The sequence below is a fragment of the Meriones unguiculatus genome, chromosome 9 (genome assembly GCF_030254825.1).
Source record: "Meriones unguiculatus strain TT.TT164.6M chromosome 9, Bangor_MerUng_6.1, whole genome shotgun sequence".
Taxonomy (NCBI): Eukaryota; Metazoa; Chordata; class Mammalia; order Rodentia; family Muridae; genus Meriones; species Meriones unguiculatus.
Genome location: NC_083357.1, coordinates 66,883,474 through 66,908,384, shown reverse-complemented (window position 1 = coordinate 66,908,384; position 24,911 = coordinate 66,883,474). Strand labels below are relative to the sequence as shown.

Genomic DNA, 24,911 nt, shown 5'->3' with positions numbered 1-24,911 from the left:
AGAGGGTCAGTGTGCCTAGCTGTCTTTGCTTTGGTTTTGCACAGCACCTATCTAGCTAGGAACCTTGGCTTGTGTTTTCCTATGTGTGCAATACCTAGGGAACCCTTGCTTGGAGGGCAAGAGAAACAATGTCTCCAAGAGCTCCAAGCTAGAATGTGTATACGTGTGTATGTGGTGTGTGCGTGTATGTATATGTGGAAGTGTATATGTGCATGTAATGTATAAGTACGTGCCTGAGGTATGTGTATGTGTGTGTGACGTGTGTAGTATATGTACATGCATATGTGATATGTGTGGTGTGTCTGTATGTGCGGGGTGTTCAAGAAATGTGTGTCTTGTGTGTATATGTGGTGTGTATGTGCATATGTCTGTCTGTGATGTGATTTGATGTGTGTGTCTCTGTGTCTGTGTTTGTGTTCTCTGTCCATGCTAAGATGCCCTGAGGCTCCAGAGTGGACTGACAGGAGTTGGATCAGGAGGTGGAAGCTATAGTCCCTGTGTTGGTACCAATGGTCAGCCCCTACAAAGAACACGCCATTCCTGCCACAACTTCAACAGTCATGGAACCCATGTTGGTAACCTGAATACAGGCAAGCAGTGAGAGCAAAGACAATGTTTTCTTTGTGACTGAAAGCTGGGTACCCTGAGCCAGAAGCTTCCTGAAACTCCCTGAAGATAACAGCATTTCTTCCCATGACAGGGGTGCCATGACTTCCAATAACCTCGGCGGTCACATCTGTGCTTATCCCAGAGTATGTCACCAGTGTCCAGGGACAGCTGCCAGAGATGTGGAGACATCTACATAGCCCAGGCCTGTGTTAGGGGCAGAGAGGTGAGCAAGAAGCCATCCAGAAAAGGCAGGGTCTTTCTACCTATGCTTAACCACCCCAGGGAGCTGAGGGGAATAGGTTAAGCAGACACAAAAACTCCATTCTAAGCCACCCATGGCTGATTGCTGGTGAAAGATCAAAGGCCTAGCCCACAACTTCATTGCACCAGGCAATGGAGCTGCTGGGGCAGAATGAGTCCTTGATGGCTTTGGAAGAAGCCAAACCAGCTGTCAGTGAGGGCTTCTCACAGACCAGAAGCTGGACTAAGTTCCTTATATGCTTTGTGTGAGACTTCCTGTATGTGTGGCATAGATACTAGGGTTACCCATACCTTACACCATGAGAGAGCTAAGGCTTGAAGGGGCTAGGGCACGTGTCAAAAGTCACAGATAACGGAGGCTGAGCCAGGCAGAAGTCCAGTCTCTTACCTGACTCCTTAACTACTGAATGCATGTTTGACTTGGGGGAGGGGCCACCACAGACTAAAGGATGATAAGTCCCCAGCCAGGACATAGACAGGCATAGGGAGGGGACAAAGAAAGCTATGGGGTGGTGAGGGAGGAATCTGTTCTTCCCTAGGAATCTTTGCTATTCCTCAAAGTAAAGGATCTAGGATCCCCTACCATGATGGATTGAGACTCCTGGGACCATAAGCCAAAATAAATAATTCCTCCTTTTACAAAATACTCCAGGAACCAAGACCTTTCCACCAACAGACCCTGTCAAGGAGCTGGAAAGTGCACTGTAGCCCATCCGGTGCTGAGAGGATCCATGAAAGATGAAGTCGTGGTGGAGGGAAGGATTTTTGTCTTTTTGTTTGTGGTGGTGAACAAAGGGGGAAAAAGACCCTTTCAAAACCACTTATTTTTGGGTCTGCTGACATTACTCTCTTGGAGGCTCAAAGCCACACCCTCCTACTCCTTGGAGCCTAGTGTTTGTACAGCCAGACTTTCTTAGCTGAGAGGCTCCACAGTCGGTCAGCCATGGAGGCGACACTGCGTCTGTTACAACCTGCCGTTGCATGAGGACAAGGGTAGCTCTTTTAAGTTGAGCCCAGCTCCTTTCCTGTGACCTAACTTTGGACTTCCTGAAGATGGAGACATTGGTCAGATGTGCTGAACTTCCTGCCAAACCAAAGCAGGATCTTTTCTCTCGCTCTGGAGGCTGAGCCAAGGAGAGAAGAAGGGAAACAAGGAAGATGGCAGGAACTCAGGGATGGGGGCTTCTGCTGCACGGACAGTGCTGCAACTTGAGATGGAATATGGTCTTTACAGTAGGGTCACTCATGCTAAACCCCAAGGCCTCGCTTGTGTGTGAGGGGCTGACGAGGCTACTCTGGACAGGCAGGGAGGCATAGTGGGAACAGCACAAGGTGTGTACAAAGGAGTGACCAGAGCTACTCAGACCCAAGTGCTAATCCCAGCTCTCCAGGAGAAGATTTTCAGATCTGACAAGGTCTCTGCCACTCTATGAAAAACAAACAAACAAACAAAAAAAACAAACAAAAAAACAGACAGTGAGACCAGATGAGGTCCATGGGCTTCTAGCTCTAATGTTCTGTGGTTCTTCCTTTCCTTTGTTTCTGGCATAAAACAGGGATAAATATCACATGTTCAAAGGTGGGTAGGTGTTACCATCACACAGAGCAACTGGCCCATGGCAGAGATGGACCTGTCTGTGCAAACAAAAAGAAGCTGGCTAGCTGGGCATGGTGGCACACACCTGTAATCCCAGCACTCAGGAGCAGATCTCTTTGAGTTCAAGGACAGCCTGGTCTACAAAGTAAGGGCAGGACAGCCAGGGCTACACAGAAAAACCCTACATTGAAAGAAAACAAACCAAAAGAAAAAACAAACAAACAAACAAACAAACAAAAAAATAAAACAGAAGAGGTGGGCCACCTAAAGAACCTGACTGGTCTTTTATGTGGTAGAGGTGTCCAGAAAGAAAGGCCTTGGGCACTATCATGGAGTGTGTATGAGGGGGAAGGGATATATGCTCCAGAACTCTCCCAGGAATAGGGCTGCTCAGATGGATAGCCCAAACTTGGGGGAGCAACCAACAGGACCCAGGACAGGAGGCTCCTGTAGGTCCCAGGTTCCAGAACCAATGACTGGGAAGAAGGCCCAGCATGCTGACCTTCCCTCTCTCAAATATGCTCTGGCCTGGGAAGGTCGCTCATGGACAGGGTGCTTGTCTAGTGTACACGAAGCGCTGGTTCGATCTCCCGTATTGAGAGCAAAACCCAAAAGGCTGAGGTTCCATGCAGAGGTTGTACCAGGCACAACTGAGTCTCCGGCATAAGAACTGGGTTACTCACCGTTTTGGAAACAATCTGTTTCTTGGGCTGCCCGATCTTGAATGGAATCCTGTAAGAGGGAGAGACAGAGGGAAGCTGTGAGACTTGGGGAAGGCTGGGCCGCAGGAGTGCTTGCACAGTGGGGATCAGCACTTAGGGCCACAGGCCTGGGCCGCAGGCCTCTTGCCCTGGGGGCATGTGAGCCAACAGCACCTAGTTTGGTTCTGGGACGGACGGTGTGCCATGCAGGCTCTTGGCCACTCCTGCCTGCCCAGAGCATCATTTCCATTAGTAGCCTGTCCCTTGAACGCACTGGAAAAGTGAGGGAAGAGACACACCTTGAGGATCTGCAGGCCTTGTTTTGAGGAACTACTGAGAAACACGGCTCCCTGTAACAGCCACCGTTCCTGAAAACACATCCTTGAAAAAGTCCACACCCATCTGTCATCCTCAGTGGGAGCTACTCAGTTTCCCCATAGGGGCGACAATGTATCTTGTAAGGTTTCTGGGGATGCTAAGGGGAGATGGGTATTAAGGAGCACTTACGACTAGTTAAAAACAGATGAGATCAAATGTGGCTCACTTGGTAAGGAATCTGCCCAAGCCTGCCTTGAACTGGCTAAGAAGCTCTGTGTACCAGGTTCCCACGCTCATCTGAAGAATCTGGGCCTAACACAAGGGAGCTCTTGGAGCTCGGACTCTGAAGTGGAGCCAGAGCCCAGCTTCCATCTACTGCAGTAGGCTGCTCTATGGTACTAGCTGCTGCCCCGGGACCCTTTCCTGCTCTCAGGAGTGAGTGGATGCCCAGGCAATTGAGAGATGTCTGCCAGGTCCTGAAAACCTGGATCTTGTTAGTCTATGCTGGTGACTGGGGGGGGGGGGGGGGAGGGGGAAAAAGAGAGCAACACGGTTTATCCCAGTGGTGACAGAAATGGTTATGCATTTCCCCTACCTGTCCTGTCCCGGGCTAGAAGAGAATCTAGGGAACCAAGATTCCCTGGGAAGAAGGCCAAAGCCAGTCTCTCAATACTCCCCTCTTGGCTCCTGGGCCAATGTGCCAATATTGTTCTCACCAACCCTTGGGCTCCACTCCCATCCTTCCTTTTACCCATTATCCTGTGCCCGCCTCCACCTGGCTCAAGCTGACCAACACTGCTGCTAACCCCAACGGTATAATTAACCTCCGATAATAACCCCCAGACAGCGATCTGGTTGAGGGGATGGGCCGGCCTGAGTCACAGCGGTTTAAATTTAATTTCTGGAGGACATCCTGTTTATTGTTAACCCAGCCCCATAATTTGGGAGAGTTAACCCTTTGGGAGCTGGCTGAAAACAAAGTGTCTTGCACTGTGTCATCATCAGATGGAAAGAGTATGCTATGGGAAAAAGGGGAGAAAGGGGAGAAAAAGAAAACTGTTGCTTTTATCTCAGACCTAAAGGGGAAAGGCGCCAGGAGGACCTGGGTTTTCTGTCCCAGCCCCCACCACTTTTCCTAAGATTGGAGACTGGAGTTGATGGCTGATGAACAAGAAGCCCAAGGACCATTCTGGAGGCAGATAAGGTCCTGGGGGACAGACATCACTTGGGTTCTGCAAGAAGGAAGCCGCAGTGGTGCAGTTTCTAATTGGGAAACAGACCCAGCCTCTGCCCCAGTGGTTTGGCTACTGAACAAATCTATGGCTCTAAAATCCAGTTTCTTCAACTATAAAACCAGCGGGACTAGATGGCCCTCTTGTATACCTACAAGGATTCTACAATTCAAGAATGTGGGGAGTGGGCTGAGGATCCTGAAGAACCCTCAGAGTGGTCTCAGTCTGGAATGACAGACCGCCGCCAAGGAAGCTAGAGTTGGCGGCTGGCCCCTACAGAGCCACGGCCTCTCTAAATCTCACCTTGGAATCACAGGCCTTTGAGAGCAGCACAGTATCAGGGTCTCAGAGAAGAGTGTTCCCCACTTTAACCCTCAATCTCATTCTGCTGGAAGGAAACAGACCTTAAAAGATTCAATGGCAGGCCCAGGATCACTGTGTTGCTTCACCAGGGCCCCTGGCTTCCCTCTGCCACTCACAGTTCAGTGTTCTTCTCATGAACTGTTCTAGGTACTTGATGCCTACAGTCTCAAAGGCTCTGGGATCAGGAGGGGCTAATGGCTAAGAGCTTGGAAATGAAGGCAAGCCTGCGTGGAACCAGGTGTTTCAGCAGAAAGGGAAACTGGTTACACTCAGGCAGCCAGGTCTCCACTGCAGTGACTGATGATCAGACAGGATTTTATCAGACTATCTGCACCACTTTTCAGTTTGCTCCCTCCAAAGCCACGTCTACCTGCCGCAACACCTTTTAAGTAAAATAAACATTTCGTTCTAGATCTTCAGAAAAATTGTGAAGAATCCTAATTACTATGCCTCCCTGCCCCACTCCCCTTATGAATATTTTACATTAGTATGGTACATTAGTTATGATTAATGAACCTGGAATGGCATACTAAAGTTTGTGTTTGATTCCGATCGCCTTAGTTTCTCCAGGAACCCACGAAGGCCTGCCACACTACATTTGGTCCTGAAATGCCCCTTGGTGTGACAGTGTCAGACTTCCCTTGGCTTTGATGACACTGACAGTTTTAAGGGGCACTGGTCCTACATTTTGTAGCTAGAATGCTTCCCCACACCCCTTGGGATTTGGAGGGTGGAGAGATGGCTCAGCGGGTTAAGAGTACTGGTTGCTCTTTTGGAGAACTCGGGGGTTCACTTCCTACCACAGGCATGGAGGTTCTCACAGCCCCCTACAGCTCTAACTACAGGGCATCTGATGCCTTCCCCTGGCCTTGGCAGGCACCCACACACACGTGGCATACATTCACACAGACCCATGACATAAATATGTCTTTACAAAAAATAGAGAGCGCCATTCTTGTCACGTCTCCTCACAGATACACTGCAGACACGGTACATTCCTGCTGCCCTCACTGAGCTACAGGCCGAGGAAGTGCTTCAAAGGTTCCCCCACTGTGGCCCCTCCCCTCCCCCTGCTCCTTTTCACCAGGGAGCCACTGTTTACTTCACTTATCTCGTGCATCATTCATTACCAGTATGAAGGCATGGATATTTTATACCCAGGGTCATAATCCTATACTGCTTTATTTCGGGCCACTGAGAGCTTTACAGTTGGCTCCTGTGACCTTCTGACACATTCCCATCAGTATGTGAGCATGCCTGAGTTATGGAGTACTTCCTTTAACTACAAGACACTCTGGGCTCATGGAGTCTCTTTCCTACTTCAGTCACATAGCTGTTTAGGTTCATAGTTTCTCTGAATCTATATTCCTTATTTCCTGTCCCAAACTGGAAAACTGATGTTAGGACTACCTGGGTCACACAGGGAATGGAGCATACAGCCACACTACCCAGATGGAGCCTTCCTACTTCCCAGCTTCCTAAGAATGGCTTCATTGAAAAAAAATTCAAGAAAATGGTGGTGGTGGTGGGGGAAGACCCCTTCCAGCCTTTATCTCTGACCAAGGTTAACATTTTGGTGGTATGAATTATATATATATATATATATATATCACATACATATTATATACACACACACACACACACACACACATATATATATATATGTATTCACATGGGCTGAAAGAGAAACAGCTGAGGTAAACAGTGCTTGTAGTGTCAGTCCTGGGTGGCTTCTGTTTTCTTCTTTGTACTTGCTGTAATTATTTAAATAAGCCAAAAAGGAAAAAAAGAAAAGAAAAAAAGAAAAAGAAAACAAGCAACCCATCAACTGACTGACCACCAACCAATGAATCAATCACCACCACCACCACCACCACCAACAACAAAAACCCAAAAAACCCAACTCCAATTTTTTCTTAACTACAAAAATAGCAGCTGATTAGTGTTAGAAGACATGGAAAAATACAAATGATGAAGAATGCATACACACTGAAGAGGCAAAAGCAAGCAGTGAGATCCTAAGTTACTGTATGGACATGCACTGCACACATATGTATGTATGTACACACGCATTGAGATGACCTTTTAAAAGAAATGTGTAACATGTTTTGATATGTCAACACAATTTTTAAATTTAGTATTTACAAATTACTAAGTTAGCAGATAAAGTAATGGGTTTCATTACGGCATCCTCAAGTCTATGACATAACATTTTGGCCTCATTTGCTCATGGTCAGGTTCCCCTCCCCCGACTTAGCCAGTTCCCTTTCTTCCCCCAGTTAGTCTCTGCTTCAGCTTTTCTGTTACATGGATCCCAGCACTCTATTTCTCACTTCCCTTAAGATCTCTTCCTTTTATGATCCCTTTTCTAATTTTGTGATACACACACACCCTTTTAAATTTAGCTTCCGAGAGAGGGAAAACACACATGGGATTCGTCTTTTGGAGTCTGGCTTATTTTGCTTAACATAATGACTTCCAGTTGCAACCACCACCCCTCCCCCAAATGTCATGATTTCATTTTCCTTTCTGGCTGCAAACATTTTTTCCTTGTGTATATGTCCCATTTCATTGCCCATCTATATGTTGACAGAATGGTAGGTTGGCTGCATGTCCTGTTTTTCTGTGACTAGTGCAGCTCTAAACACGGGCATGCAGGTACTGCTCTGGTACACTGCCCCACAAGGTGGGCAGCTGGCTCATATGGTAGTTCTATTTTCGGGTTTTGTCTTTTGAGGCAGGGATTCTCTGTGTAGTCCTGGCTGTTCTGGAACTCTCTCTGTAGACCAGGCTGGCCTCGAACTAAGAGATCTGTCTGCCTCTGCCTCCCGATTTTCAGTGGTTTGAGGAACCTCCATATTAATTTCCACGGTGGTGGTACAAGTTTACACTCCCACCAGCAGTGAATACATGTTCCTCTTCCCCCACATTCTCACCAGCATTTATTATCATTTCCATGTAATATGACAATAAAACAGCTGACTTTTCTTTTTTAACACGTTATACACTTATTTATTGTGTATGTGTGCACATGTACATGCTATACACGTGTGGAGGTCAGAGGACAACTTGCCAAAGTCAGTTCTCCCTTTCTCCTGTGTGGTCTCAGGGACTGACCTCGGGCTGTCAGGTATGACGGTTGGAGCTCCTGCCCACTGCGCCATGCCATCGGTGCACATTTTCCCCTTGGTTGTTTGAAACAGGGTTTTTCTGTGTAACAGCTCTGGCTGTCCTAGAACCTGCTTTGTAGACCAGGCTGGCCTCAAACTCACAGTCACTTGCCTCTGCCTCCCGAGTGTGGGAATTAAAGGCGTGCACCACCACACCGGACCTTATACTGTTTTAAGCCAGGGTTTCTTTACTTTCCCAAGTAGGACCCTTTTGCCTCGTCCTCTGGGTCTGGGATTGCAGGTGTGTCACAGGCCTGGCAATAATTTCTTTTTGTATTTCAACGGCATTATTTTTTCATTTTCCAGCATCCCAGTATATGTCGTCTGAAGTCACCCTTTTTTTGTGGTCCGCTTCTCATTTTCTTTGTGCAAGTCCAGAGGACGGTGTGGTCTGTCACAGTGTTTCAAAACAGTGTACCTCCCGGATCTGTGTTCATCAGCTTCTCACTGGGCAGTTGGCAATCTCTAAGACTTGATTGGCATTGACTTTCCTGCCACGTTCTAGAATTTGCTGCAGTCTTGCTGATCCCTTTCTTGGTCTCCGATTTCTCTGTTTTTCAACATTCTCTCTCTCTCTCTCTCTTTGAGACATGGTTTCTCTGTGTGGCCTTGGCTGTCCTGTACTTTGTAGAGCAGGCTGGCCTTGTCCTCACAGTGATCCAGTGGCCTGTGCCTCCCTGAGTGCCGGAATCACAGGCATGTGCCACCATGCCCAGCTTTCAATATTTTCTGAATTTCATCTTCTAATACTTGTAAGGAGTTATTTGAGCTTCTTGTGCTTGCAGGCTGAGGGTTCCAGTGTGGAGCCTCGTACCGCTGGTGCTCACATGAAGCCAGATAAACCGACGTGGGACCCTTCCTTGCAGAGGCTGCTCAGCGGCCCGCCTGTGTCCTGGTGGTTCGAAGGGCAGGAACTCAGCAACCCTCTGGTATTCTACACAGAAGCCTGGGTGGCAGAACTGAGTTTTGGTCCTAACCAAGCTGAAACCTCAGAAATGGAGTGGGTGAGCCAGGCCTTGCTGAGAGTAGACACAGCTGACTCTGGGAACCTAAATGAAATTACTGTCTTTGGATGACCCAGTGCTCAAGCTCAAATGAGAAGAATTCTCTTAAGCATGGCGGCAATGCACAAAGAAAAGTGCGTCAAAAGAGCTACGAAGATGAAACAACTTGAACAATTTTTGGAAGGTTTCCTCCTTTACCTCAAGCAACCCGTTAACACAGGGCAATCGGCACATGCTGACTGGCAGCCAGCCCTGCTTCAGCCGCTGGAGGTGAAGAGAAACATGGGTTCTTAAATCTCCTTCCCTTCCTTTCCTGCCTTCGTGAGTACCTTCTGTTTGGTTGTTTTCCTTTGCAAACAGCAATTTAGTAGAACTGTTCCAATACACGAATGACTTTTTTTTTTTTTGGAATGATGTTATTTTCATCACATACAGTACAGTAAAATTTATAAAATATGGAAGAAAAGAGCTGTTTGCATTTCTGCTATGGGATTTTTCTTAAATTTCATGACTTTAATCCTAGGGATATGGTTTTAATTCAGTGCATTTTGCAAAAGAAATCCAATTGTTAATAATAACAGAAAAACTGTCTGCCCAGACCCCCCATGCTGAGGCTGGAGCCTGATTTCAGACCTTGACTTTCTGGGCTGTTCTTTGAGGTGCTGTTTTAACTTCCCAGCTGGCTCATCTCTCTAGGAGTCTAACAACAGCTTAAAGTTCCTTCTCCTCTTCTAGTCTCTTCTCTCTAGTCTTTATGTATTGGCCTGACATGCCTTTCTTGGACGTCTCACATATATTAACTTGGAGACCAAAGAAAACTCAGGCTCATAAGAGCTTTGCTCCATCACATAGAACCATCTGACTAACATTTTTGTGGGAATCTTGACATGTAGTCTTTTCTCCTGGGAGGGGATAGTTTCCTGCACTGGGGTTTATAAAGGACACTTCTACTCAGTATAAGCAGGTGGGCGGAACATGGTGTGTGCACGTATGTGTGCTGGTGGGGAGGGGCATGTCTTGGCACTCCTGACTTCACTGTGATCCTCTTACACTTGACCGTGTTGACTCTGAGATGGTTAGGGATTTGTAGGCCACTCCATATAGAATTTTGCATGCCTTTTTAAAGAAAAAAAATATATATATATACGTGTGAAACTGAAAACTTAGGTGTAGAAAAGGTTTAAAAAATAAAATTTAAAACTAGACAAATAAAACAAAAAAAAATCAAGAGTAACCTTGCAGTTTTATTAATCATCTGCTTGATACACCTTCTGTAGTTTTATTCCTACTCCTTCTTTTGGCTGCATAGTCTTTGTCTTATGTGACAGAGTCAGTATCATTTTCTCAAAGGAAAAAGAGAATTCAGTTTTTCTCTAGTAGAGTTGAATTTTTTTTTCTACTTATAATTTAGGAACAAATCATGTTTTCCTGCAAACTGGTAGTGCATAAATGTAAATTTTAAGATTGTTGCAAAATTTAGGGAAATCTCATATTTCTTTCACAAATAAACTGTAAGATTTCAGGGCACAGTTCAAGATTTCTTGTACAATGATTAATCTCAATGCTCTCTGAGTTAGTGACAGTAATCATTTTGTCACTGATGTCCTTGTAGGAGACATGTCATGAATTCTGTAATCTTTGTTGTGTCTTTCATGGTAAGTCTGCCAGAAGTTTCTAATGTTTAGCAATGTGTTCATGTGAATCGTTCCTGTTTATGAAATGGATTTTCAAAAAAATTATCATTAATATTTAAACTGGATTTTGTCTCCTTACTAACGACTAGTTTTGGATACAAACTGAAAATACTTTGTTGTATTATTTGGTTTCCACTGATGTAGTTGCTCACCTTAGCTTTATTATTTGTTTGATTCATTGTTAAATTCAATTCCCCCCCACCTTTTTTTTTCGTAGTGCTGGGAATTGAACCCAGGCTTACCAGGCAAGCAGTCTAGCAGTACGATACGATCCTCAGTTTCTTCTTTAATTTAAAAATTTAAAGGTAATTTCAAGAAAAAAAAAAGGTACTTTTTCTTTTGCTGTTCATGCTTGTTTGATGTCATGTCATGTTTAAGAATCTTTTGCCAAATTCGGTACTGTAAGGACTTATTCCTATGTTTTCTTATAAGGGCTTTATACTTGGGCTCTCATAGAGGTCTTTGATGGAGTTTGAGTTAATTTTCTTAGATGGTGTGGTGCACCTCACTCCTCTGCAAACAGCTGTCTCACCATCTCAGCACAGTTTGTTGGGAGGACTGATTTTTGAGTTGTCTTGACATCTGTGTGAAAACACCAACTGGCTGCAAATGCAAAGGTATAATCTGGACCCTCGAGTTCATCCCGTTAGTCTATCTGCTTCTTCGTCCTATCTTACTTCCTGCAGCTTTGGAGTAGGTTTTAAGCCTGGGAAACTCGAGCCTTCCACCTTTGCTCTTCTGACGATTATTTTGATTATTCGGTGTCCCCTTTCTTTCTATATGAATTTTAGTGGCTTATTTTTTTACTCTTAAATCTTGTATACATTTAGAATTTATTTTGTGTGTGGCTAGACAGTTGCTTTAATAGGAATTAAAATTTATTTTATTTTTTTTTATAAGGCTAGGTGTGTTGGCACATGCTTATAATTTATGATCCCAGAGCTGGAGACAGGCAGATCCCTAGAGCTTGCTGGTTGACCACCTCAGCCTACTTGGAGTTCTGGGCTGCTGAGATTGTACCTCAAAACACAAGGTACATACCACCTAGAGAACAACAGCTGGGGTTATTTCTGGTCCTGACACACACATATGAACATGTGCTATACAATCTTTTTTCAGTGTGTGTTGATGTGATTTTTTTTTTTCAGATAGATTCTTACTCTGCAGCTTATATTAGGTTATACTGCCTTTAGCAATTCTCCTGCCTCAGCCTATGTGCTGATATTAGGGACATGCACCATCATGCATGACTTAAAAAATATCTTTGAAAACAATCATGTATTGGTGTTAAATATTCCTACAGCTCCACATCACAGATAAATAACATAGGCTTAACTATTTAGGGTTACAAAAACCTTTTTAACATCCAGAAAAAATTAATTCCTTTTCATTGCATGACTTTTCCAGGTAATATTTAGGGCTATTTTTGTTTTATTATTCAAGATGAATCATAGGCTGTGTCCTCCCTCTACACTAAAACTCTATAAATATGTATTTAATATCATAGGGTGATATTAGGGTGGCAACATCTCCTTCTGCTCATTCAAGTCTTTTTACTGTGTTCCTTAGTCTTGAGACTTGATTCTTCGTTTCTTTTACTTCCCTCTCCCTTTCTTTCCTTTTTTATTGTTTTTATTTGTTGTTTATGACAGGATTTCTCTGTGTAATAACCCTGGCTGTTCTGGACTCACTTTGCAGACCAGGCTGGCCTTGAACTCACAGAGATCCGCCTGACTCTGCTTCCTGAGTGCTGGGATCAAAGGCGTGTGCCACTGTACCATGCTCCTCCTTTTCTTTCGTGAATGGGGCCTCTACATTGTATGCTCCATGGTGGTTAAATTTTTTTTTTAATCCTATGAAATAGAATTCTTTTTCATTTTATGTTGTTGGATACATTTACCTTGCAACCACCCACCATAACACCATAACCTACATACTTAACCTATATAGCCTAAGAAATTCAACTGTAGAAGGGAGAGTAATTAGGTTTTCCAAATAGATATAAAAAATGATGAACTGTTCTTTTTCTTTACCAACACTTGAATCTACACTTGCTTCTTGTCTTGTTACTGTGTTAACTAGAAACAGTCTTTTTTTTTTTTTTGTAAGACTAAAATGCCTTTGAATTTAATCTTTCATTGAGAAATATGAAGGGAGTCACTGACTTCAGCCAGAAAGCCTGCAAACAGAAAGGAAGTAGCTTTTTTCCCCTAGATTACTAAAGGACTCAAAAATTGCATTTTTGGCAAGCCAGTGTCTTGGCAGCATGCATCTGTGTGAGCAGCTTACTCTCCTGTGTCATGCCAATGTGATAGATAAGGTGAGCAAACACATTCCTAACTCTGAACCATGCCGTCATTACTCAAGGGTTCTGCTTGGTAAAGGGTACAAGCTAATTGACTACTGTGTCTACCACTTGAGTTCCAATCACTATCCATAGCTTCTCAAGGTCAGGGACTAAATGCTCTCCTTCCTTGTAGCCCTGGCAGGTACTGTCTTAGGCACAGTGCAATGCACCCAGCCTTTCAGTGAATGTTTAACGCCTCATTACAAAGGGCTACCTTTTGTGCCAGGTGCTATGCTAGATTCTAGAGAAATTAGGACAAATAAGGAAAACCCATGTCATGACCTCATGGACCTTTTATTTCATCCCACAGTAATGAAAGATTAAATGAATGAACAAAAGGAATGCACTGTCCCACACTTAGGTCCTGCAAAATACTATTCTATGATTTAGGATTCCTGAAAAAGATATAAACAACCTCTCTTAGACAAGAGTTTATAAAGAACAAAAAAGGTAACAATAGCCTTTGGGCTCCCAATCTGATGTGTGATCAAAACCAAATTTGACAAGGAATGCCAACAGCCAGCGGCAGATCAGAGCTGGCCTTTGGCCTCATTAGCAAAGCCTGGAGAAGTTACCAGAGCATAAGTCAAGAAAATACATAATTTTTATTTTATGTGTATGAGTGTTGTGCCTGCATGTGTGCATGTGTACCACGTGTCTGCAGAAACCAGAAGAGGGTATCAGATATCTAGAAGAGGAACTACGGATGGATGGTGGTTAGGCACCATTTAAGTGCTGGATTTGAACTCGGTTCCTCTGTGAGAGCAGCAACTGCTCTTAACCACTCAGCCATCTCTCCAGTCCCTAAGGCAAGGTGTTCTAAAGAGCTTTTGAGGATGCTACGAAGGGAGATGATATAACCCATTGTTCCCAGGAAACAACTAGAAGGGGCAGATGGGATGCTCCCTGGCCCTGACATGGAGCATACTCCCAATGGGCAGTGGAAGGTGGCGAGGAGGATGACAGGAGAAAAGAAAGCTGTAGCCCAGCTACATTTCACCAGGCTCCCTGCTTCCTCCGCCCCATGGCAGTCAGGCTAGGAGAAACAGCTGCTCTGGGCGGTGGCAGCATGCACAAGTGACAGCTGGGGTGCTGCTGGGTCACAGGAGGCTCATAGTGCTCCAGGGTAAGGAGGCCAAATGGGGCTTCCTGTTCCTCCAGCCCCAGCTTTTTTCATGTTCTCTCCAGAGGGGCAAGCAGCAGCCCGGAGAGAGAGTAGGGCTTGCTACCCAGAAAGCCCCTACGTTCTGGAAGAAATCAAGAGGCTTATGGTTCCTTCTCTGGAATGAGAGTCACTCCTCAGTTCTGCTGGCCACTCTATAAACATAACAACCAGAGGCCAGGGGAAGGGATATTTTGGTCTCAGGAACAGAATGGAGAAAACAGTCCCCAGGCCTCACCTCAGAAAAAAAGAAAGAAAAAAAAAAAAAACATTCCGTGTGTACAGAGGAAAAGGATTCTATTTATTTTTTCACAATAAAGAAAAGTCAACAGGATGTTCTCCGAAGCTACAAATATACTTCTTTCAAACAGTAAATATCTCTATTAGCAGCATGATGCCAGTTGGCTAATTCTGTCTGTCTCAGTAAAACCTTCCAAAAAAGTTCCTGCTCTTGTATAACATCTATTTACAAAACGGCTCTTTTGCATTCCCCATTTGCTAGGTTTCTCAATCTTTTGTTTCCTCACCCGCCTCTACTGCAGGGGCAGAGACAAGAGGCTGACACAGATGGTGGTTGGGTAGGGATTCCCGGGGTCACCCCAGCACATCACTAGATCCCTGCCTTGTTGGGAGAATCCCCTGCATTCACCATGTGCAACAGCTGGGGGGTGGGGGGAGTCAAACCTCTTGTTCACTCTCACGGCTTCACCTGCCTTTCCAAAATTGGTTTCTAGTAAGTGGGAATGTAAGCCTGAGGGTAGAGAGAACCCCTACAGTGATTCAGGCTCCCCTTTCTGTACCTTTTGATATCTCCTGCTGGGCAAGAGACTCACAGAGCTATGGTGGGGGTGAGAAGAAAGGAGGGCTGAGCAAGAGTAGGCGGTGGTTGATAGTGGCTGAAATCCTGGCTCCCCAGGGAGTGGTCTGGGCCTGAGTCACTGTCTGGGCAAGAGAGGAAGGTGGGCGTGAGGCAGTAGCATCTCCAGTGGGCTAGCACTGGCCCTGCCCCCATCCTTCAGCCACTGTCTTTGGAGTCCTGCCTGTCTGAGGCCCACAACGCCACCACTACCTTAACAATCAGAAAAGTAGAGGACAAGGGCCTGGGTCAGGGCCAGGCAGGGCTTAGTCATGGGGCACTGCTAGAACAGGTGCTCAATGGATCTGTCTTTTTTTCTAGCTGCTATGCTGAAGGCCAGAGGAAGGTCAGCCTGAGAACGGGCAGGACAGACTCTCAAACGGTAACAGCCTGGGCTGAAACCATCCGCCTCGGTGCCTATGACCACTGCTTCCCGCCCTGGCTATGCTTGACATGAATTAGCTGCACCCCAAAGCAGAGAACTTGGAACACAACCCCTGACCTGCCATTCACTTGAAGAGGGTGTGTGCATAATTAAAAATAAACAAACATGACTCCATGACTTGGCTGTAAGTGGGACCAGGACAATCCACTGGCTCAGCTGTGATCCCTCCTTCCTGCTGTTCCCCAAGCTGCCCTCTGAACAGGAGACAGAGTGAATGACGTGGTGTTAGGTCATGTAAGTTGGGACCACCTAATTAAAGTGAGTGTTTATTAAGAATCTACTATGGCCCGATTCTGTGTGAGATGCTTCTAATACAAATCACACGAAGTGCTCTACTTCACAGGGGTGGCACTGGAGGAGGCTGGGGTTGAAGTCCTGTCTGTGCCCACCACCAGCTGTGACATTCACACACGTCACGGCAGCTTTTTCAGTTTCCTTACCTGTAGAATAGAGCAAGCATCCGCTTATGCTATAGGGCTGCGGAGGGCGATAACTGAATTTAATGCTTCAAACAGCTCCTAACATGCAGTAAGTGGTCTGGAGAGATTTGCCGTGCCAGCGGTGGCAGTGGGACTGTGATGAGGAGCAAACTAAGGCCTAGAGGGAGGGCTTCACAAAGTGACAGAAATAAAAACACTGGAGGTGTGGGCAGAAAACTTGTGTGTTGTTCTTGAGGCAAGCAGCTGTCCTGTAGCAGACTGTACCACAAACAGGGCCAAGTTATCCCTGGGCTCACAACCCAGTGGGGAGTTCTCCCTAAACGGTGCAAGGATTTGTGCTAGCAGCTTGGAGGTTGATATGTGTTTAAAAGCCAAGAAAAGAGAAGACAGAAAAAGCAAGGTGTTGGTGATGATTATCTAGGAAACTTCTAATGCCTGACAGACAGAAAGGGTGGGTGCTCAACTGAAGCTCCCCAAGGAGCCTGGCCTTTTTCTTATCCTAGAATCACCTATCTGAACCAGGGTCTCTTATTCTCTTTCTCATATCTTTACTATATATGTCCATAAGCAAAACCTAGTATCGTTTTCCCGGTCTTAACTTTACGTAAGCAGCACAGTGCCATTGAGACGCCACCTTTCACACTTAGCAGTATATTCTGAGTGTCCACGTTCATATACAGACCTACACTTCGTTAATTAATTTTTTGAGGCAGGCTCTCAATCTGTTCCCCAGGCTGGCATCAAACTCATGATGTTCCTGCCTTGGTATTCCAAGTGCTGGGATTACAGGTGGGTGCCACTATGCCTGGCTACCTCGCTCATTTAACGTATCACTTCACTATGTACACATATCATAGTTGCAGTGACAAAGCTGGCTTCTGGCACATGGTTCATCTGGGGTCTGGGCTGCTGTGGCTCCCATAGTCCCAGGGTACCACAGGGTCCAATTTGCTCCACCAGTCCCCAACACCCCAGTGAGGTCCCACTACTCTACAGCCTCAGACACTTTTTGCTCCTCTGATGACTATGGGATGGCATTGTTGGTCTAATCTGTTTGTCTGAAATCTGGCAAGGCTGAGCATCTCTGTGAAGGTGTCCTTTTCTGGAAAGTGACAGTGATGGGAAAGTGATCTTTACAGCTGCCCCTGTCTATTTCTCCCCTCTCCCTCTCCCTCCACGGTCACTGTCTCTCTTTTGGTATTGGGGACTGAACCTAGAGCCTTCGGCATGCTAAGCAAGTGCTCTACCACTCACTCGCTGATGTACGTTCCCAGCACCGCCTTCTCTCTAAAAGTGTTTATTTTTATTTTTGGTCAAGGGTTTACAACCTAGTGGCAGCAGCCAGATAAACACCAGATTCGCGCTGTCGAAGTGGCAAGGGCCAGTTATTCAGTAGTCGGGATATTTGTGACCGTAGTCCTGCAGTCAGCTTTCAAACTGCGATCCACGCAAAATACCTATCGAATGTCTTTTTGGGGGGTGCTAGGCTCTAACGCAGAACACATGATCAGTTTAAACCGTGACACATTATATACACATATATTAGAAAGATATTATATTATATATTATATACACATGTGCTAGAGCCCTGTCTCAAAAAACAAGGTGAGGGAAAGAAGGGAAGGGAAAGAAATGAAAAATACAGAGGGGTGGCTGTAAAGATTACTCCCTCATCACTGTCACTTTCCAGAAAAGGAAGCCTATAAAGAGATGCTCAGCCTTGCCAGATTTCAAGCAATACATACATTTTTCAGGCAATATATGTGATATATAATATATATATATCAAAAGTAGCCATAAATCAATAGAGATGATTCATTCTTTAAAACATGGAAGAGAAATAATAGATATTGGAATATGTGTGTGTGTGTAAAACATTGGGTAAGGTGGAGCGTGCTCAGAATCCCGGCACAGGTGAAATGGCGACAGGTGGCGGCAGATCCCCGAGGCTTGCTGGCCAGTCAGCCTATCTTTGTTGGTGACTGCCAGGCCAGTGAGAGACCCTAACTCAAAAATCAAAGTTGGGGGTACCTGAGGAAGAACAAGATTGACTTCTTGTTGGTCAATACACACACACACACACGTATTTCTAACTATAAACTGCATTAAAAACTGTTTGGAAGATATCCAAGAAGGCTTTCATGACTTCATTCTTTCTCCTTTCTGAGTTTTGCAGGCAACAGCAACAATAATTTAAATCACTGCTTTTGCTATACTACCTCCCTGCTTAAAAGCCTTCACATTTCCAAAGGCCAGGCTCAATTTCCATTCCTCAGCAGGACACTGACAGCAGTACAAAAAAATGACTCCAAACTAGTGTTTGCTGGTGGAAATGAGTCCAATTTCCACCAGCAAAGCCTCTGTCCAACCATCATTTATTGGACTAGCCTCCCTACTGACTGTCCCACACTCTTCTTTTTACCTAGACCTTTTTTCTCTGTTCCCCATAGAAACAGTAGGCACTTGCTAGGTCAAAGTTCAATTAATATCTGGCTTGGAATCATCCTTGACATCATCCTGACGTAATCGCCAGTACTTTCCAGGCAAGTGTTGACTCTGACAGCCTTCCAACTGCCCCTCAACATTTTGTATATTGTCATACTTTAACAGCATTTAATCAACAAATATTGATTGAGTGTCATCTGTGTTTCACGCTATCCAGATCCATAATACCATTCCAACTTCAAAAGGCCTTAAGAGGAAAAGGCATTTACTGACACGTAACGTACCAGACACTCTGCCTGTGGAACAGTTGTTCACCTTCCAAATGCAGTGCAGACTAAGTCTGACCAATATCAGTAAGAGGAAGGTGAGCGAGTAGAGGGAGCCTAAATGTCAGAAAGGGATCCACAGTCGTCCTGCTTTCCAGCAGACTCCTGTGGCTAAGTATCTCTATTCCATGTTACAGAGGGAGAAAACCTGGAAAGGCTGGCCAGCCACGCTGTGAGCAACAGAACCTACACATAAATGAAGTACTTGATTTCATAGCCCAACTTTCCCACTATTGTCTTTAATTCCCTTCCTTCTCAAATGACTACACACTTTTAGCACACTTCCCCTCTCACCAATTAGACCTCAGATTAAGCCTCAGTCAAGGTACATGGATCCAGGGAAGGTACAACTCTTGGATACGGAATAGTGACAGAATTGTTTGTTTTTGATAGAGGATCTCACTGTGTATCCCTGATTGGCCTTGAACTTGCTGTGTAGACCAGATTGACTTTGAACTCAAGGAGATCCACCTGCCTCTGTTTCCCAAGTGCTTAGGATTAAAGGCGTGTGCCACCATGCCCAGTGATTACTCTGAGTTGTACCCAGATTTCTCTATCTACCATACTGAACACACATTTATTCAGAAGCAGGTGCAGTAAGGGTGAGGAAGAAGTGGGTGTGGGCATTTGATTTGGGACTTAGAAGTAGATATCATGCTCTGAGAGCCAAATATCCAATGCTTTTCCCCTAATAGGACAGATCGCTGCGTTGCCTTGCTGGAAAGCTAATGGGTGGGTTGGTGGGTGGTAGGGCAGGTACTCACTAAATAAACAGGGGCTGTGCAGGCTGCCTGCACAGTGAAAGCAGAAAACAAAGGCCTCTTACTCTCCATGCAAAGTCCACAGTGTGCAAAGGGCATCAATATTGGACATTTCTCACTGTGACATTTTGAAAGTACAGCCTAGTCCAGGACAATAGACACCCTTTGGGCACCATGGACCATGGTAGCCTTAGGCCTTATTTAACTATGCTTGGCATAGTCCACGTACTTGGTGAACTTGACCTTGGGCATCAGCCTCCCAAGATGGCTCTACGTCACTCTGGTCTCTTCCCCTAGTGAAAATTCCAGTCTCAGATGAATGGATGGATTCATTCTGGGAGCAGGAAAACCACGCTGGGAGTGAATCAGAAGAACCCAACCCTCATTCCCTTGCCAGCCATTGAGCTAGGAACTGAGTGCGATTGTGTGCCCGGGCACTGGTGTTGGTCCCCTCTCTGGGAGAGAGGGTCAGGGTCCACGCAAGAGATGACGTAGAAGCCCTTGAAGCAGGAAGAGAAAAGAATCTCATCCTCCAGGGACAAAGCCACCCTTTTGGTCATGACCCTCAATCCGAGGAGGTACTAAGATGTGCTTGTATTGGCAAATTAGTTCATGAAAAACTCAGCTCCTGTTAGTTGATGCCAATTCCAATCTCTCCAATCTGATGGGTTTCGGGAAATAGGCTGCTATTTTTTCAGGAAAAAAAGAAACTTTTTGAAAGACAGCTGAAAACAACTTGCTTCAGCATCCAGAGAATGGATACCTCTAGTGGTCTCTGCTCTACTCTCTTCCCAATTAGTGAAAAGAAGTAAAAACATTCCATTTTTAAAATTATAAATGCCAGTCTAAACAGAAAGCAATGTACTTTCTGCTTTCTATTAAGAGATTCAAAGATTCAAGGTGCACAAAAACAAGGTGACTTCTACCATCAAGAGGCTCGGGGACACAGACTGATGCTTAAAAAAAAAACAATGCCGTTAGGAAAGGGAATTGAAGAAGTACTGCTTGATTTGTCACTAGCTAAGCTATAACAAGATGGGAAAGTTAGCTTTTGGGGGTCCCAGCCTTCTGTTGGTCTCTTGGAGGAAGAGGTTGAGGATAAATGAGTAGCTCCTGCTGGGGCTTATTAGGGAATTGCAGGGGGCCTCTCCTCCCTGCTTTTCCAGCTGTCTGACATTTGTCCACCAATTATTCTCAGCCTGAGAAGCAGGTGGAGGAAGGGGCAGAAATGGTTTGCACACTGTACATTAGAGAGCTATCCTTGACATTGACTGACATTAGCTGCTTGTGGTCAAAGCTTGGTCTCCACTGGTGGTCAACCATGAAAGCCTTCTCAGAGGGTGTCTAGCTAATTTCATTCATTCATAGCTGATTACCATGCACTTATTTTGGGTAACGGGCTGGGCTCTGGGCAAGTATGGCCCCTACATTAATGGGCCTCGGAGTCTAAAGCGGGCTGATTCATCTTGTACTTTTTCTCTGGAGGCCAATTTATTCGTATAAGTGTACTGTAAACAGTTGGAGTTTGTGAGACCGGGGATTGTGGATACACAGGTTCTTGGGCCTAACGGTAAAGTTCTTGACATGGGCAGCCTTTAAAGAAGCCCTAAGAAGGTAGAAAAATCTATGTGTTTTTTTTTTTTCCTGTGCTCATAAAAAGATGCAGAGCAACAAATAAATAAGGCCTGGCTCTTGGGAAAAGAGGGCGGTCCGCAATAAGCTAATCACAGACAGGAGGTATCATCCTGAGCGCCTCATCACCTACAGCTGTGATACTCCAGCTCTACAGCCCCTTGTTTTGATGATCCCCATAAAGTTTAAGCTTAACTGTGTATATTTTAGAGGGTAGGCAAGTGGGTCATAGCCCTGGTAAGATTCAAACAGTCCAATCACACACTGAAAGGGTGTGTGTGGTAATTCTGGTCCTTTCCATGTGAGAATCAACTTTTAAATTTTTAAAAAGAATTTTGTCGTTTGAAGACTGTTAGGTGGTGCTATTCCAGTTGCCTGGAAGCAGCCCGTTTTCTGATCAGAGAACTATGCCTAGACTGCCTCAGTGAGAGACAAGAGCTCCGGAGCGGGCAGGCGGGGTGTAGAGATGCCCACGGGAGCAAAGGAAGACACCGACTCCACCTCGATAGATACTTGAGAGACGAGGGACGGGCGACTCCTTACACCAAGGAGCTGAAAGGAAACGCGATGGGAGAGAGGGCAGGCAACAGGAACAGACGCAGGGTCCCAGGCTAAGGGATCCTCCAGCCCGTTTTTCCGGGAGTCCGGCCGAGAGATGGAGCCTCCGGGAGGGCACCGAGGAGGCTCCCGGAACCGCTCAGGAAGGAGCGGGGCTGTCGGGCCGCTGTGGCTCCAACGCCGACGCCGCCCGGCCTCACTCACCAGCTCATGGTTCCAAACCCACGTTGGCTGCCGGGGTCCTCTGCAGAAAGTCGGTTCTCGAGGATCACTTCCGGATTCTGTCAGTCTCCAGGAAGTGATGTAGGACCCGCCCCCCTCTGCCCGGAAAAGGCGGGCCAAGGAGTTAACCCTTCCTTCTCTTGCTGTTTGAGGCGGAGTTTACTTTGCAGTATACGGTTTCGCCCGGGTCGGCCGTGAGGCTGGCTGTGTAGAGCTCATCATGGCCTAGTCACTGCAGTTTCTCTGATTTGCACAGTTTTTCTAAAAACAGAGACACAAGCAGCGACTGTCGAGGGGAAGGAGCTGGAGGAGACGCAGTAGAACGGAAGCTTGCGTTTGCGCTATACTTTTTCTTACCTAAAAAATATTGCGTGTCTCACATGCATCATCTGTTTAACAAACAGGGGTTTTGTTTGTTTGTTTTATTTTTTTCCACCTTTCAAGATGGCTCGGGGATCAAATGGAAGCAGAGTTGATACTTTTCAGGCTGGAATATTCTGTGAAGCTATTCAGTGAGGGAAGAAGCAGAGAGCCCCCCATGTGATGATGTGTACCTGTAATCCCAGCACCCGGGAGGTTGAGGCAGGGAGGGATTATTTCGAGGCTAGTCCAGGCTACATAGCAAATGCGAAGCCCCTCTGGGCCTGGTAATCAGTCCTTGTCTCAAAACAAGACAACACACCAAAACCCACCAAACAAAACAGCAAAAGAGGAGGGTGTATGGAGAAGTCCGCAACAATGTCAGGAAAGATTCCAAGTTCTATTCCTTCATTTAACAAAAATCTGCCCAGATTCTGTGGTAACCTGGGGTGGGGGATTGGGAGTGGGGGTGTGTGTGTGAGGGGAATACAGCCTTGAAAAGGAATGTTGAGCTTGTTTCTATGCCCTTCCAGAGCTATTGTCTAGCTGGGAGAGGTAACAACAATACTGGTAATAATAATGATACAGGGAGCTGCAGAACAAGGTGCTGGACAGCCTGTTGGGGCCCCTGGAACTGTACATAGGGTTTTAGAAGAACAAGATCTAAGCCTCACAATTCAGAGCCCCAGTGTACCACAAACTGCCTAGAGTTCTGCACTGAACTGTGTCTCTCTGCCCAAGTTCCTGTTTTAGAAGAGAGAAAAGCAAGCAGTGAGAACCATGTCACTCCTACCCCCTGACCTTATCTTTAGGAATTCTCTTTCTTCAAATGGACCTTAACGGTTGCAGGCACAGCCTGGGAAGCAGCTAAGGCGCTATGACCTAAAGCAGAGGTATATACAATGAATTCAAAATTTCTAGGGCACGGGGTTTAGAGTAAGTGGAACAAGGGATGGCTCATGGTTTAGTTTTAAAAGGCTTTCCAACAGGAGGTTAGTCCCTCAACATCTCACAGACCAGCCCCATCACCATTCTATTATTCATGAAATGAGTAAGCATGAGTGCAGGAGCAGTCTTGAGGAGAATGAAAGACCCAGAATCCTTGAAGAATAGCTCAGGCAGAGAGCACAGGTGGGCAGAGTTTTGGGCCTTGCTGTATTGCACAAGGTAAGATGAACGAAAGTAGATAGTATGTGTTTATGAGTCTCTTGGTAGTCCAGCACCCGTGGATGGCCCTGCCCTATTTCCTCCCTTCCTCATATTCAACCTCCCTCAGCAATTGCCCATAGTGATAAATATTTTTTAAAAGTTTTAGCCTAGGTCACTGCTGTACGGCAAGGGAAGTCCGTTGGCTGGAGTAGCAGACACATTTTTTTTTTTCAGGGTAAGTATGGATGAGATCTGGATTAAGAGAACAACTCAGGGCTCTAGCCCCCTCTTTGACAGCATGACCAGTTGCACAAAGGTCGCATCCCTTCCCTGAGGCTTGGCTCCTCATCTATCAGAAGGGATGATGGACAACGCTGTGAAAGTCTCCCTCAGTCAATTTCCAAGGGCACTGCCACATTGATTCTAGACCAGTGGTTCTCAACCTTCCCAATGCTGTGACCCTTTTACACAGTTCCTCATGTGCTGGTGACCCTCAACTGTAAAGTTACTTTCGTTGCTACTTCATAACTGTAATTTTGCTACTGTTATAAATTGCAATGTAACTATCTGATGTGCAGAATATCTGATGTGCAATGCCTGTGAAAAGGTCATATGAACCCCAAAGGGGTTGTGTCCCACAGGCTGAGAACCGCTGATCTAGATGCTCTTGGGAAATAGGACAGAGGAGTCAGGATCTGAACAGAGAGGCAAGCTCAGAGAAATGAGGAAGTCTGAGCGATCATTGATGTCTGAGGGTGAAGCTAAATATGAATGTTCAGGGACAAAAGGATTCAGCCTGCGGCCTAACTGAAGCTGTTCGTTTACCACCCACCTCAAACTTCTAATGTAATTAGTAAGATCCTCTAGGTTGCTGGGGAGAATGCTGGCTTTCCAGGGTCTGTCTGGGCAATATCTGGAAGTCTCTGAGCTTCATGTGGCCTGTCAGGCCTGTTCTGTACACCTTGAAGCTTTCCTCTGTGAACTTGCCTGTGAGTGGCATTCATCCCCAGGTACCTGTGTACAGGAGTACATGCATACATCTCACTATTGTGGCCTGCAGGATTAGAACCTATGGCTTGGCGTTCTATAACCAATACAGGCTAATCCTGCCTCTTTGAGGATGGAAAGGAGCAAAGTCAGTTTATAAGTAGAAGCTGAGATTATGGACACGTCAGGTGGAGGTGATGCTCCTGATGGCAAGCCTGGCAAATATTGCTTCTTCCCCAGATGTCAGGTGGCAGAGATCTAGTTCATGAGCA

The 24,911-nt window shown here is 45.7% G+C and overlaps 1 protein-coding gene across 1 annotated transcript in view; it reads right to left on the bottom strand.

Annotated features, from left to right (window-relative positions):
• Window positions 1-22,246, bottom strand: part of Bin3 (bridging integrator 3) — a 38,082-nt gene extending 15,836 nt beyond the window's left edge. The window contains exons 1-2 of the mRNA XM_021642424.2: window positions 22,126-22,246; window positions 3,151-3,199 (exon numbers count right to left, since the gene is read on the bottom strand). Coding sequence (XP_021498099.1) covers window positions 3,151-3,199; window positions 22,126-22,133 — 57 coding nt within the window. The 5' untranslated portion in view covers window positions 22,134-22,246. The remainder of the gene's footprint in view (window positions 1-3,150; window positions 3,200-22,125) is intronic.
• Window positions 22,247-24,911: the final 2,665 nt, after the last annotated feature.